Source organism: Bombina bombina, chromosome 1 (genome assembly GCF_027579735.1).
Source record: "Bombina bombina isolate aBomBom1 chromosome 1, aBomBom1.pri, whole genome shotgun sequence".
Lineage (NCBI taxonomy): Eukaryota > Metazoa > Chordata > Amphibia > Anura > Bombinatoridae > Bombina > Bombina bombina.
Genome location: NC_069499.1, coordinates 1105063568 through 1105078567, shown reverse-complemented (window position 1 = coordinate 1105078567; position 15000 = coordinate 1105063568). Strand labels below are relative to the sequence as shown.

The window sequence follows — 15000 nt, the reverse complement described above, 5'->3', positions numbered from 1 at the left end:
CCTCGGTCTCGGGTTTTTCTTGGCTGTTTGTGGAGGGGCTGGAAGCTTTGTTTTCCTTTTTCCACTTCATCCTTCGGTTCTGGAACCAGATTTTGATCTGTCTCTCGGTCAGACAAAGGGCGTGGGCGATCTCAATCCGCCTCCTGCGGGTCAGGTAACGGTTGTAGTGGAACTCCTTCTCCAATTCTAGGGTCTGGTACCTCGTGTAAGTCTGCCGGCCTCTTTTCCTGTCTGTGCCTGAGGAAGGTAACAGAAAGCGCGGAACCATTAGTCTTATTACAAAGATATTATTATTTTTAACTGTTACGGGTGTAGATTGCTATTTTGTGGAATGAAAGTAAAATCCAAAATACACTACCCTAGTTTGTATAATAAAATATATAAATAGATAGATAGATAGATAGATAGATAGAGATATATAGATAAACAGATATATAGTTAAACATATAGAAAGATATATAGATAGATGGATGATAGATAGATGATAGATAGTAGACATATAGATAGATAATATATAGGCATATAGATAAATAGATAGATAGTAGATAGAAATATAAACAGATATATATATAGATAGATAGATAGATAGATAGATAGATAATAGATATATAAAAGATAGATAGATGATAGATAGATAGATAGATAGATAGATAGATAGATAGATTAGATTATAGATAGATGATAGATAGATAATAGATAGATAATAGATTGATTATAGATTGATATATAGATAATAAATAGATAAATAGATAGATAAATAGATAGATTAAAGATAGGTAGATAGATAGATAGATAGATAGATAGATAGATAGAAAGATAGATGATAGATAATAGATAGATAGATAGATTTGTGTTTGTTTAAAATCATATGGTAGAACTTTTCATACAAAAGTGTTATAAAACAGGTGGCAATCACCCGTATGTGTAAAACACATATATACATATAAGTACAAAAACATACACAGGCTTATTTATATTTACTTATAGCACAAATCGCTGCATACTAATATATAGGGGTGTATTGATACATTTTGGAGTGACTATTAAGCACTTGTAAAGGATACAAAAAGCAATAAGCAATGAAATAAACAGCACTGAGTAGCAGACCCCCTAAGATGCACACAATGGAATAATTCTCCATAACACTTCTGTAACTGTGCTGTACCACGGAGAATTTGCCACAAAAATTCCCTATAAAAAATAAAATGATGTTTATGCTTCAGAGGGAGCAGGATTAATATATAATCTGACTTGCGCCCAATAACAATGAATCTAATAAAAGGCATTCCCTTTACAGCTCATAGCGGACATTCTGACTGTCAGTGTGTAATAAATATACAGAAATATTGAGATACACAGTGACCAGTCTGCAGCTGCACAGACCAGAAAAGCATCTTAGAAATTATCATTAGAACTTATTCAGTGTATATTCGTTATCCAATAATTAATACAATTAAATATTTACAATTTCAGTTGAATCCATAAGTCATTATACTTCTGGTATAAACAAAGTGTAGAATGAGATGGAGACAGTGAAGTCCTCTCTCTAGTATACAAAAGGTGTAGGGAAAAGTGCAATGTGTTTATGTTCACTTCCCATTGAATACCAGGTCCCTGTGCACCCTCTTGCAAAGGTCTAATTACACCTCATTATGGAAGATCATTAGTACATTTATCAGAAAGCGTACAAAGTTTTAAAGCTATGACGTCAAGAATATAATGGCTTTTTATGTAACTAATTAATGCAGAACCCTAAGATAGATAATCAGATAACAGATTCATATGTTTACAGAGGAAAACGCAAATATACAGCCATAGAGTGAGACATATATAAAGATCTAAATCTATACTTGTGAACACAAATATAGCAAGTAAAAAATATGGATAGATAGATATATAGATAGATAGATAGATGGATGAATAGATAGATAGATAGATAGATAGATAGATAGATAGATAGATAGATAGATAGGATTTTTATTCTCAGAGGGAACATGTATATATTCCGTTGCATACATTTAGTTGTTGAAATGACCCAGGTCCCTTTCTCCAGACCTTATTATATGACACCTAACAGAAATCCTTTTATATACACTTTTCCCTTGTATCCTATACACTTTTCCCTTGTATCCTATACACTTTTCCCCCAGATGAAAGGAGCGCTGCTTCGTCACTTTCTGCTATTTGAATAGCTGCTCCTGTGTTGAATTTTGGATGTTTATGTTGTAAACGTTCAGAATTCACGTAAATTATTTTGAGAAATGTGACTTCTCTGTGCTATTAGCCTATGAATCAGATACATAAATGGGTGTGTTTAGCAAGTCAAGTGGAATCAGCAGCTCTATAACCCGACTGCCTATTCATTCCCTTACAACTAGATTTGTTTCATACATTTAGATAGCATTGTATTTCACATACTCCATTGGGATAAACAAGGTGATCAGCTAACGGATCCCACCAGATGAGGCTGCAACTAATTGCAATGCCACAGGGTCTGGAAGAGAAGGGGTTAACCCTAGTCCTAGCTGAACAAGGTCATAAAACACATAGGATTCGCCATTTCTCTTACCTGTACTTCTCATCCAGGGGTAAATCCTGAAGTTATTGTCCCCCTGCAGCTCTGAGTCCCTCTGCTCGGTCTTGGTGCAGCCCGGCTTGGAAGAGTCAGTGGGGCACATTAGGGGCAAATTCTGCTCAAAGGGGGCGCAGTGCATGTTAAATGTGGCAGCCTCCAGCCCGTAGCCAGAGGGGTACATGGGCGCGGGTTGGGGGTGCATGCCGCCCCCACTGCTGTACAGCCCGGGCATGCTGCTGGCGAAGCCAGTGCCGGAGCCGGATCCATATCCTGCGGACCTCTGCCCGCTGGATGCAAAAGCGCACGAAGTTTGCTCTGCGAACACTCCGGATGGGAAGACAGAAGTCGCAGTTTGATATTTGGAGAATAAAGCATTGGCATAATACAATGAACTCATAATTTGGCCGAATGATTTGTAGGCCGGGACGTTTTAGTGTCGGTTTTACGAGGTACCGTTGATATATTACAGAATTAGAGTCCAGATTTACACCAAAAAGGACCCCCTTTTTCCTCCCTGACCATGTGACTGGATCACACGTGACTTTCCTCCATCCAATCCACACTGTGCTTCCCACTGCTCTTGTAATGTGGAAAAAAATTGTTGTACTGCTAGATTTATAAAATATGATAAATATTTGATGCGATGTAACCCTCAAAGATCTATGTTTAAAGGTGAAATTGCTCTGCAGTCGATAAGTGAGCTGTAATCTGTTTCAAACCAGACAAAAAAGCTGCAGATAAAAACCTGGGCACTGTTGACTTCTAAAGCAGGAAAAAAACTGAAACACTATTTATTTGAGTATTGATTTGTTCTACCGGTCCTGTCTGCTTTCTGTAAGATTTGCCTATCTTTGCCATTGTTATAATTAATGGGAACTGCATAATGTCTCTCAGACTGGGCCAAGGGGGTAACCGCAAATTCATCCATCCCAGGCACAATGTTTTCAAAGGATTAGCTTGAATTTCATGCAGGTTTGAGTAGATCACTGAACTGAGAATACAGAAGCTATTAATACAACGTCTGGGCTGGCTACAACTCACTTACAATGCAACATAGGACTTAAAATATCTCCAGCTTCCAACCAGCCCTTACACTTTCCCACCTGAAACATTGCAACCATCTAGATTTTTTGTTTGTTTGTTTTGGCTAATAATAAAATGCTGCAAATAAAATGCACTGTATTCTACATTCTACAACTGACATATTTGTGTTACCTGAGCATGGGCATCATAAGATCAACCAGTTTAGCTTCATTCTTCATCATTCTCATCCCCATTTCTAGAGCTTTTGTATAGTTTTAGTTATTCCTGTTGCCAATTTCTATCCACTAAACAGAGCCCTCCTCTGTCTGCCCAGCACTAAAGTGTCTCTGTGATTGCAGTGTCTGTATTCTGTTATTTCCCCCTCTTTTTTTTCTATCCCAGTAACCCTGGAGGAAGTGAAGCGAGTAGACAGACGATGGATGTCACAAATTCCCGCTTGTAAACTTTATTGTGAGTCTGTCTTCCGCAGCTTCCATGTTTAGACAATAGAACAAAATGGGCAAGACAATAAAATATAGAATAGCCCCCAATAAAGTAATTCACGTTTACAGTATACATTCTGTTCACAGCAACCCTAAAATCATCACTTTACAACTGGTTTCACTGGGCGCATGCTAACTAAATCCTCTCAGCAACACTGGAGAACAAAAAAGTGCCTGGGACTAAAGAGGAGTCAGGGGACCTAGCAGTGTGTTAGAGAGGGGGTCTACGTGTCATTTAGGCAGTTTCATGTTGTTGGTCTTTTTTTATAGAAGAAACACATCAATCACAAACAAGGATAGTAGTGCACAAAAATAATTTCTATAGCAAACAAATGAAAAATCCCCACAAAAAGCTATTGCATTATACACAAACACTAGGAAGTCCAAAGATAGAACATTTTTTTTTTGTTTTTTTGTGTGTTTTTTTCTCCTGACAATGGGGAATTTTATGTATCAAAGTTTGGTGAGGGGGTTACATAGAGGGGATACAGCTACATATCTTACAGCAACCCCCCCAACCAACCCCCCTTCTGCATTTCTCTTGCTTGGAATCTCCTGGAAGGTAGTGACTTGCAGTCCACAAGCCTGGGTGCTACTAGCATCATTATTCCACATTAATTAGATTTTTCCCCTTTTTGTCCATCCAGTCCCTCCTCAGTCTCCTGAGCTCTTTCCATTTTCTGTTTTTCCAGTTCTTCCTGCTCACATTTGCTGCTGGGGAACTTGTCCTTATTGTTTTCCTTTTTCCACTTCATCCTCCTGTTCTGGAACCAGATTTTGACCTGTCTCTCTGTGAGTCCCAGGGCATGAGACACCTCGATCCTCCGCTTGCGAGTCAGGTAGGGGTTAAAGAGGAATTCTTTCTCCAACTCCAGGGTCTGGTAGCGGCTGTAGGTCTGTCTCCCTCTTCTTCGTCCGGCGGCTGCTGGAGGAGAGAAAGGTCAGCAGTGAGTGGGTGGTGGGTTCTGGGGGAAAAGGGGGAGATGTACCCTAGTGTCAAACTCTGGCCATTGAAAGACAAAGAGATACAGAAAAGGATACACTATATCTACAGATAAAAAAGCCCAACATAATGAAGAATGTTCATAATAATTTCATATAATTATTGCAGTAAATAAACCTCATGAAACTGCAACCTTCAGCATAGTGGAATACTCATGTAGCTCTATTGTGAATTAGAAATGGCAATAAGATTTAGACCAAGTGTAGTCCAAGACAACCAACCCAAGTATCATTATAAAAACATGTGTCTGAATGATCTGGTAATGAAATAGCAAAAGGATGTAAATCAAAATGATAGTGGAAGACTGATATATTAAGTGAAGATATCGTCATATTCTGTTAATGATGAAATGACACATAGAGCAAGTATAAAAGAGGAAAGTTCTCTCCATGCATGAAATAAACATATAACCCTATTATGATAATGAAATGACCAAAGGGACTCACATTGACTGTTATAAAAAGGGGATAACCCAATATCAAAATTAAGCTATAGTTCTGCTATGATGATGAAACAGTCTAAGGGGCTTACACCAAATATATTAGAATTGTTTATTTTACATTTGAAATAAAGTTTTTGACACTTTTGTGGCAATAAAATTACACTGACCAGGACTCATCGTATAACAAAAGGTAACGCTCCTATTGCATAAAACAAGGTATTTCTTTGTTCTTGTAAAAAAAAATATATATATTAAAATGGAATTCAAAGCTTTCCACAAATTCAACGCAAAGCTTCATATAGATTTAATGAATACACTGAACAATGAGGCTCTTTGCATAATGAAAATAAACCCAAAGTCTATTTGATGATGAATTGCTAAAAAGATAATTGTATATCAGGAAAACGTAATCTATCTATGCTGCTTATTAACATTATGTCCATACTGCAATAAAAGGCACATTCTGCAATAATTATACAGTGAATAAGCATGAAACTGTATTTAAAATAAAATAGAATCAGTCACCAAGGATAATAGAATGCAACTTCCCCATATTCCCCGGGCACAATACAAGGATTTCCACAATCTAATTAATAGAGGATAATAGGGGGAATACACAAAGTAAGGAAAGAATTGAACTCTGACCATGCAGAAAATGCAGATATTGCCCCATTCTGCTCTACAGCCCAGGTTACAATTACAAAGGGCTGGGAAATCAAGGGACTCTGTACAAGTGCCCAGCAGTAAAAAAAAGAGCATCAACCCTCCATCCGGGCAATTAAACTATAAAGCAATTCACAAGTGCACAAGTTTAGCCCCATAAAGCAGTAAAAGTATCTCGGGCGGCTTTTATGGAGCTGCCTCCCCCTGTAGCTGCCCTGTCCCCCTCACCTTGTGGTCTCATCCATGGGAAGAGCTGTGTAGGAGATGGGCTCTGCTCAGAGCTCTCTGCCTCCTCGCCCAGGCCAGCCGAGGCCAGTTTACAGTCGGTGTATTGCACTAGATCCGAGTCCTGGCTGCTGAACAGGCTCTGCCTTTGCAAGGGGTCGTATCCATAGAAGGTGCTGGGGTCCCCATGGCAAGTTACCGCGCACGGGTTCTGCTGGTAGGGGGGCGAGGAGAGCGAGGAGGTTCCGTGGTAAAACTCCTGGATCTGGCTGGGATGCTGAAAGGTTCCTCCAGCACTAGGTCCATACACCACTGTGGGTCTGCCTCCCAGATCCTGTGCAAAGCCACAATCATAGTAATTGGGGCGCAAAGACTCCCCTGTTTTGTATTTGGAAAAAAGTGAATTAACAAAATAAGAACTCATTTTAATTGTGCTTTTTTTGTTGGGGTTTTTTTTTTTTTTTCAAACAGGGGATTTTTTTTTTTTAAGGGGAGAAGGAGCTGAGGTTCTGGCCGAAGTGTCTGTGATTTTCCAGGAAAATAAAAGAAACTATAATCAAAAGTCTATGTCTGTATGGTGTGGCATTTCCTAAAAAAATATACCACTTAAAAAGAGTTCTTGCTTTACATTTCCAAGAAGAGATGCCAGTTCATAAACAGTTTTCTTTGATTTACTTCGCCGCAAATGAGTTGTTTCATATTTTCCAGCCTCTTTTCATGCTCATTTGCATCTATTAGCAAAGCCGCCTCCTATTGGCTTTGCGCGCTCCTCGCGGACTGGGCTGTAGGTTTGGGAGACAGACAGAGGATAAAGAAGGAGAGGAGCTTGAGGGGGAGATCTGCAGAGAATATACGGATTAAATATGTTTAACTACCTACACTAATGAGATCTCTCTCTCCCCACAACAAATCACATACCTTGCAAACCCAAAAGGAAAAAAAAAAAAATATAGAGAGATTGATTTTTGGGGAGTGTTGGAAATGAAAGAGAGGGGGACATTTAGTCGTTAATTTCACAATTTTAACGAGGCAGTTTTAGCCTTCCTAAATGTCAGGGTCGGTTTAGAAAACTGTAAAAGTACACGATTTAATTGCTACTAGTTTTTAAAGGTTCAATAAATGTAATTGGTATTTTAATAGGAGTTATCAAATCATACAGATTCTTAGGCTAAACATATTTTAAAACAAACGAGCTAGTCATATTTAACATTTTAATGATCAATTCCCCTATTATTGATAAAGGTTTAACTATGGCGTGAAAAGAATTGCATTTTGTAATCGCCAAAAAAAAAAGGCTGTAAACTGTTTAGCAAACTATAAAGCGCAATAAAGCCGGAATGTTGATGTTGTTTATGTAGAGACATATAAAGGCTGTTAGCTTTTTATGAGCTGCTTCCATTACAGCTATAAAATAGAAGCTTCCATTGGAATCTTCCACATTATTGCAAGATGTTGCAAGTGTCAATATTGAATTAAAATAATTATTGTTTTCAGAATACTACTTGCTCTTTTTCTGAGTGTGAGGAGGAGAAGCTTTATCCTGAAGGTTCATGAAATACTTCAAAGCAAGGTGAACTAAAAGCCATTATTTGCCCCATCTGTGGCCCTGTGTGTAGCTGCCCCTCCTGTACCAGCTCCCCCCCCCCCCCCCCATCACCAGAATCTAACCCTGAAAATGAGATTCTCTACTGCGCTGCTCTCTATGTTGGAGACATCATTTCATTTCTTTTGTCACATTCCTGAATTTAGCCTCCAATTCCACTTTAATAACAAAGATTATGGGCAAATCTTAGATTAATCATTATAAATGTATGTGGATAAACTAATAAGCTTTCCCAATTCTCTATGTATGTGATGATATAAATGGACTGTATATGTAAATGTATGTATATATATATATGTGTGTGTGTGTGTGTATATATATATATATGTGTGTGTGTAATGCACTCCACTCACATCATAAAGAGGTATTAATATGCATTATATATTAATACACATTATATATAAAGATAAACTACTGTAGAACCTGTATAATATAAAGCAACTCAAATTGTTTTATAAAAAGGGCCTGGAAAGATTCAAAGGCATAGCCATAAATCTCCAATTTATTGTGCATTTGTTAAAAAGTCACTACCTCTTCACAATTAGATTCAAATTAGTTGTAAAGTGAATTTTGTTTCATGTTGGATCAAAGTTTTTATAGAGGTGACAGAGTGCAGTATGATGTGAAAAAAGTATACGTTACATAATGTCTTATATATCATTTTATATATATAGAGAGAGAGTTTGTTTCGCAATAAAATATAAAACATATCATTTGGATTAATAGGGAGAAGAAATACATTTTATGATTGTTATATACGTATTATGTGTTTGCTAAAAGCTTAAATGATCTTATTAATGCAGAAGTGAAAATATATAGGCACAAGGAGCACAGAATCTAAAAGGTACAATATTTCTATAGCACAGCTCAGTAAAAAATATTTTGTTTATTTTAGGTTCTAAATGTTCACATTTATTTATATTTTTACACCTTTACCTCCAGCAAACCTTACATAATTTAAAAACAAAGTATTATACTAAACCCACTAATTAAGAAAATTTAAAATGGAGAAAAAACGGATATAAAAAGAAGATTCTCATATAAATATGTATGTGTGTGTATATATATATATATATATATATATATATATATATATATATATATATGTGTGTGTGTGTGTGTATATATATATATATATATATATATATATATATATGTGTGTGTGTGTGTGTGTGTGTGTGTATATATATATATATATATATATATATATATATATATATATATAGTGTACAGAGGGGGTACATTGAGGTGGAAGTGCTGACATTTCTTTATTCTTTGAAGTTTTGATTGAACCTCTCTACAATATTCATAAGAGACAACATATTCTTCATACACATATTGGTTATTAAATTCACACAAAGTGATATTAACTAACGCATACAATGCTGTTTTCTGTATTTAATTTTCTGAATTTCCTACATAACTATTGACTTTGGGATCTCATTTAATATAAAGCTTCTGACTAATGTTTAATTTGTGCATTAGGAATAGCAACCAATGTGCTGAAAGATTCAATAGGAAATTAAAGTAAACTGTCAAATACATTTTCCACAAATCAGCAATTATAGCAATGCCTATACATATTTATTGTATATAGTGTGACCCTAGAATAGTTTATGCAGTTAAGAGTTTATTTGCATTAGTTTAAAACCCACAGGGACAAATCTCCCTAAAACTGTATCATATTACTTCTTATGTCACTAATCTTCCTTTTCGCTATTGTTCACTAATTCAGCGATTGTTAGAACATTTTACAGTGTAATAAACCTGAAATATGTCTTAGATGGGAAATGTTATGTTTTGTGTTCCTGTGTCATTCTATTTCCTATCGCAATGATCAGATATAGAGCTAAGAAGAAAAATACATTTTATTAAAAAAAAAAACAACAACAACAAAAAAACAAATAAAAAATACAGAGATTATATGCATTTTTTTAAAGGAAAATAACAGTCTTCTTGAGTATTAAATCCGATTGTTCATGGATCAAGAGCATCACCTAGTGGTACTTTTAAGAACAACCACAGTTTTAAAATAACCCAAAAGAATTTGAGTGGAAGGGAAAAATCCTTTTATTAGCTCTGGGCTTTGGAGAAGGGGAGTTTGGTTGGAAAGATGAAGAGATTATTTGCTATCACTCCCTTAGAGACAATACTTTAGTCCGGTATGGACAATAAATATAAAACTTATATATATATTTCTTTAGAAAGTAATATGACTTTAGATTTGAGTAGGGGAGTGTGGGCCAGGTTGAGAGGCCGGACATGGAGGCAGATAAACCAAATCTCCAGACGTCTGGCAAGAAGTTTCTGTTTATTTGGGACATTTATTACTTGAATTCTTGTAGCCTGGAATTGCTAAGGGAAGAAAGAAAAACATAGAATCTTGGACCCCAGTGAGTTTACTCCAATGCTCCTGAAAAGGAAAACAAAAAAAGGACAGAGAAATTCCCACTTTCATTTCCCTCATATATTTTGTTTGAGCAGTTGGAGGTATTTACACGACTTAGTCAGGATCTCTGAAACTTCCTCACTTGTCTGCCTATAAAGTTTTACAGCGGTTATATCTTTTTATGGCAGAGCACTAAACGGAATTTTCCTTTTATGAGTAGCTCTTGGTTTTAAGTCCACTGATTCTCTTTTGTTTTCTCAAAGAATTATGCAAATTTACTTAAAAAATGTGGGGATGTAAAAAAAAACCTTTAAGGAACAATTCATTCCCTAGAATCTATCTACTTTTACCGTGGGTTATAAAATCCCTATTAGTTTTCAATTGGTGTCGTTTGAAAATAAAATATTAAAAAGACAGTACTGGCAGAAGAGATAGAGTAGACCATAATCTTTTTCCACTAAATCACATTAGCAGCCAGAAAATATTACATCAAATTCATACAGTGCATTATAAATGTGTGTGTTTAAACGATGAAATATCTATTTGTCATTAATGAATTTACGTTTCTTTGACAGATTTTCCTCAATTTCAATGAACATCAATCAAGCAAATTATCTGAATTATATATTTCCCCATAAGCAATAAGGTTTTGGAATATTACTTAAAACATATTGTGTATTAAACTTTAATAAGGTTTGGATTGGGTACTGATATGTTATTTTAAATAGTTTTCAATAAATATGTAAAAATTTGTTTGGATTGTCATAAATAAAGAAACCATATATGAGTGCAATTTACTAATTGATAGGCGGTATAGCAAAAACGATTAATTACCAAGAATACTCTATTTAATAAAATAATGTATCAAGAAAAGTATTTGTCAAACATTCCAAGAGGGGTGACCAGTAATTTGAAGTCACTAATTTAATAACAAAACTTGGTTTCAACAAGAAAATAAACATTACACCAAAAAAATTCAATTTTTCTCAATTGTAAACAGTTTGACACAACGATATAACTGGAACAAGCTATATTTATACACACAGTTTTCAAGTATAAAGAAACATATAAAATATACAAACACTATACTTGGCACTAGACATCTATATACTGTATTGTAAAAACATCATTTCACAATAAATTATAAATAACTAAATCTAACCACACAAACAGCTCTTTTTGCTATATAAACTAGAAAGTGTATATTTATTCATTTGGTTTTCTAAAAAACTATTTATTTTTAAACAAATTGAGAACATTCAGTGTGCTTTTCTGTTACAATATCAGAACTCTGTATAAAAAAAAGCCATTGGCTGGTTGAAAGATATTTTAAGAAGAAATTAGCTGGAAATGAAATATATACTGGTTGATCACAGATGTGATGACTGCATCTCAGGCAAATGTCACATACCCCAAGAAACTCTGCTTGGAAATTATTTAGTTCCATTCATTTTATTAAACCTGCAATCAGATTAGTTCTAGATACCCTCACTTGTGACTACGCCAAATGCTGCAGATGAGAGGATAAAATTGTGTAGGACATAGAATATCTAATTAAGCACAGCACATCACAGGAAAGAACATTACTGGTCTCATTTTGCACCCTACCTGATAATACTAAAAAACAGGATTTAAATGCCATGCAAAACGTGGTAAAGTCCTAGGTGAACTGTAAATGGTTTCTGTCACTGTCCCAGGAATAAGGAGCAAGTGGAAGTTCAGATGTGAACTTTAATCTTTGCCCTGCTCCTTGTTCAATTTCTTCATTTTCATCCTCCTGTTCTGAAACCAGATTTTCACCTGTCTCTCACTCAGGTTAAGGAGTCTGGCTACCTCGTGCCTCCTGTCCCTTGTTAGGTACATATTAAATAGGAACTCTTTCTCCAATTCTAGCGTCTGGTATTTGGTATAAGGGCATCGCTTTTTCCTGGAGGATCTTGCATGTAACCAGTTAGCTGAAGGATTGGCTGAAATATAAGAGGAGAAAGTAAAATATTGGCTATAAATATAAATATGTATGTATAGGTGAAACACACACATACATATGTATCAATAAACTATTATTTCTAAATGATTGAAGTTACCTGAACAATAATAAACGTTTCCCTTCACTCCTTTTCATAAACATAATTTTATCGTTTATTTTTTTTGTATATATTAATGCAGACCTTTTGCGAAAAAAAATGTTATACATATCTACATATATCAATATATATACACACACACACACATATATATATATATATATATATATATATATATATATATACATACATATACATGTATATATATATATATATATATACATACATATCCATATATATATATATAGTGTGTGTGTGTGAGATTAGTTAACACTCATCAGGGATAACTAATTAACTAATGTAATGGAAGTGCAGGATGTTGAATTCTAGAGTATTAAATATATAAATAAATAAATAAATAAATATATATATATAAACACACACATACATACACTTATTTATCGGATAGGGCAGAAAAAGAACATCTTTTCAACCTGGAATTAAAGCCCCAAGCAGGATACAAATTGCCCTAATAAAAAATAAATGAAATTCTGCGATCACTGTCCCGCTTTTTACAATATAAAGGCTGCTTTCTGCCAGTGCAACTTTGCATCTTCATATTGTGCCTTTATTTGAACAGACTACATATAATCTGCAGAAGAATGAATTATTAAACATAATTAAACCACTTAATAATTAATAACTTTAATATGACTGCTTATCAACGTTGCAGGATGGGTTTATGTCCACAAGATAATTCCTTAATAAACATTTGACTTCATTTTAAAACCATTGTTTATCAATTTTACACGATTTAGGGTTATATCTACTATTATTTGCTTTTACTAAGATGTCTGGAGAAAAAAGATCTGCTTCCTATATAAAAAGCACTCGTCGTGATTAATTAGGATTTTGTAAGATAGCAAGAATTACTGGCACCATGTTACCTTGTATTTGCAAAAAAAAAATATTTATATAGTATTTTATATATTCAGTTTTTTCGGATTGCACTAAAACATGGTATAATATTTCATCATGACATCTCACTTCACTGAGAAACACTATTAAGGTTAAGTATAAATTCTGAATATACATCAATTTTTACAGCTTGTGTCTGTGTAAATGGGTATTAAGTACACATGCTTCATATATTATTCTCTAAATCCTTCCATTTAATATAGTTTGTTCTGGATCTCTGCCCAGTGTAACTTGACAGAAGAATATCTATGTATAAAGAGAAGTTTTAGTTGCTTGTATAACAGCCCTATTTATCATTGTAAAATGTTTTACCTTTTGCAATTGCTTAGTATTTAGTGTGGGGTTGATAAAAGCACATTAAGTAATAAATTGAGCTCTACCTGGTCAAATTATTTCATGAATCATGTTGCTGGTGAGATTCTCTGTGCTACCTGATGAGTGAACATGGAGAATGACAGCCAGCTCTGTAAACATTGCCAGTCACCCCTCACCTCACGTTGTGCCTGATATTACAGTAGGCATTAGATATTGTGTGTGTGAGTTTTAGCATTTGGTTCATATAAATAGAGTGGATAAAAGTGATATATGTGTGTGCTCAGTGGCAGTTACACTTTCTCTAGATGTGAGCTGATCCCTTGCAGTTTGCTTTATTTTCTCTCCCTCCTCTGAGTTGGAAATGATCAGATATTTCCTTGCTGCACATTGTTGTTTTATTGCACTCCTAAGCTTTATTCTGTTTTACTTCCTCAGTTTTATAACTTACTTTGATCTGTCCTGTCTTTGTCCCCGCTTCCTTCTTTATTGTCCTGGAAGCTGGGCCTCTCACTCCCCTCCTCTGCTCCTGCAGACGCCTCCAGATTGTACTCTTGGGCTCCCAGTTTCTGGAGGTCCCCGGGGTGCCCCAATATCGGTTCAGTCTTCACTGCTCCAGCCTCTGCCCTGGGCAACGGATCCAGCCAGTTCCGTAAGTACCTGCTCTCTGCAGTGGGAGCTGCTCCCTGCTGGATGTAGGGGTGGTAAACTGAGGGAGGGCTGTGAGGGTTTAGGGGGGTCCAGGAGGCGCTGAACACCGGAGCTTTGGGCTGGAAACTACACGATGGGAAGTCCAGGGGCTCAGCATGAGCTGCTGGTCTGGGGCTGGAGAACTGGCCAGAGGAGAACTTGCCAGCAGCACCAGCCTCTTCTGCCTCATGGCTAATAATGGCCTCCACAAAGTAGTTACTGAGAGTTCCAGATATGGACATTCTCGGACATCATCCACAGCCGGAACATTGAAGGGAACACAATATATAGGACAGATGGAAGATTCTCCCCTTCCCCAACTTCCTAAGCCAACAAAGTACACTTGGGCTGCTGCCTTGTGAGCTTCTGGCAACTGATTGGTCAAACTTTTTTCCGTGAGCCTTGATAAAGCGTCAGAGGCTCGTAAATCAATCGCAAGGGGCTGCACGGAGCTGTCAGCATTCATATCAAAGGGCCATTGTGTTATGTTTATGTAGGTTGCACAACGCCTGGGCTCAGACCCACAACACACGGTCACACACAGCTACTGTAAGCAGCCATGTGGCACTG

At 36.0% G+C, this 15000-nt stretch overlaps 3 protein-coding genes across 3 annotated transcripts in view; all 3 read right to left on the bottom strand.

Moving 5' to 3' along the window:
- HOXB7 (homeobox B7) overlaps positions 1 to 3016 on the bottom strand; it is a 3574-nt gene extending 558 nt beyond the window's left edge. The window contains exons 1-2 of the mRNA XM_053697298.1: positions 2570 to 3016; positions 1 to 237 (exon numbers count right to left, since the gene is read on the bottom strand). The exon at positions 1 to 237 is cut by the window's left edge and continues 558 nt beyond it. Of these exons, the coding sequence (XP_053553273.1) occupies positions 1 to 237; positions 2570 to 2972 (640 nt within the window). The 5' untranslated portion in view covers positions 2973 to 3016. The remainder of the gene's footprint in view (positions 238 to 2569) is intronic.
- Positions 3017 to 4559: 1543 nt separating this feature from the next.
- Positions 4560 to 7098, bottom strand: HOXB8 (homeobox B8). Its single transcript, XM_053697287.1, has 2 exons — positions 6438 to 7098; positions 4560 to 5026 (listed from the first exon to the last, which is right to left on the bottom strand). The coding sequence occupies exons 1-2, from the start codon at positions 6856 to 6858 to the stop codon at positions 4716 to 4718; spliced, it is 732 nt and encodes a 243-aa protein (XP_053553262.1). The 5' UTR covers positions 6859 to 7098; the 3' UTR covers positions 4560 to 4715.
- A 4215-nt stretch (positions 7099 to 11313) lies between these two features.
- Positions 11314 to 14791, bottom strand: HOXB9 (homeobox B9). The gene is made up of 2 exons (XM_053693839.1): positions 14192 to 14791; positions 11314 to 12393 (listed from the first exon to the last, which is right to left on the bottom strand). The coding sequence occupies exons 1-2, from the start codon at positions 14670 to 14672 to the stop codon at positions 12158 to 12160; spliced, it is 717 nt and encodes a 238-aa protein (XP_053549814.1). The 5' UTR covers positions 14673 to 14791; the 3' UTR covers positions 11314 to 12157.
- Between the last annotated feature and the right edge of the window lie 209 nt (positions 14792 to 15000).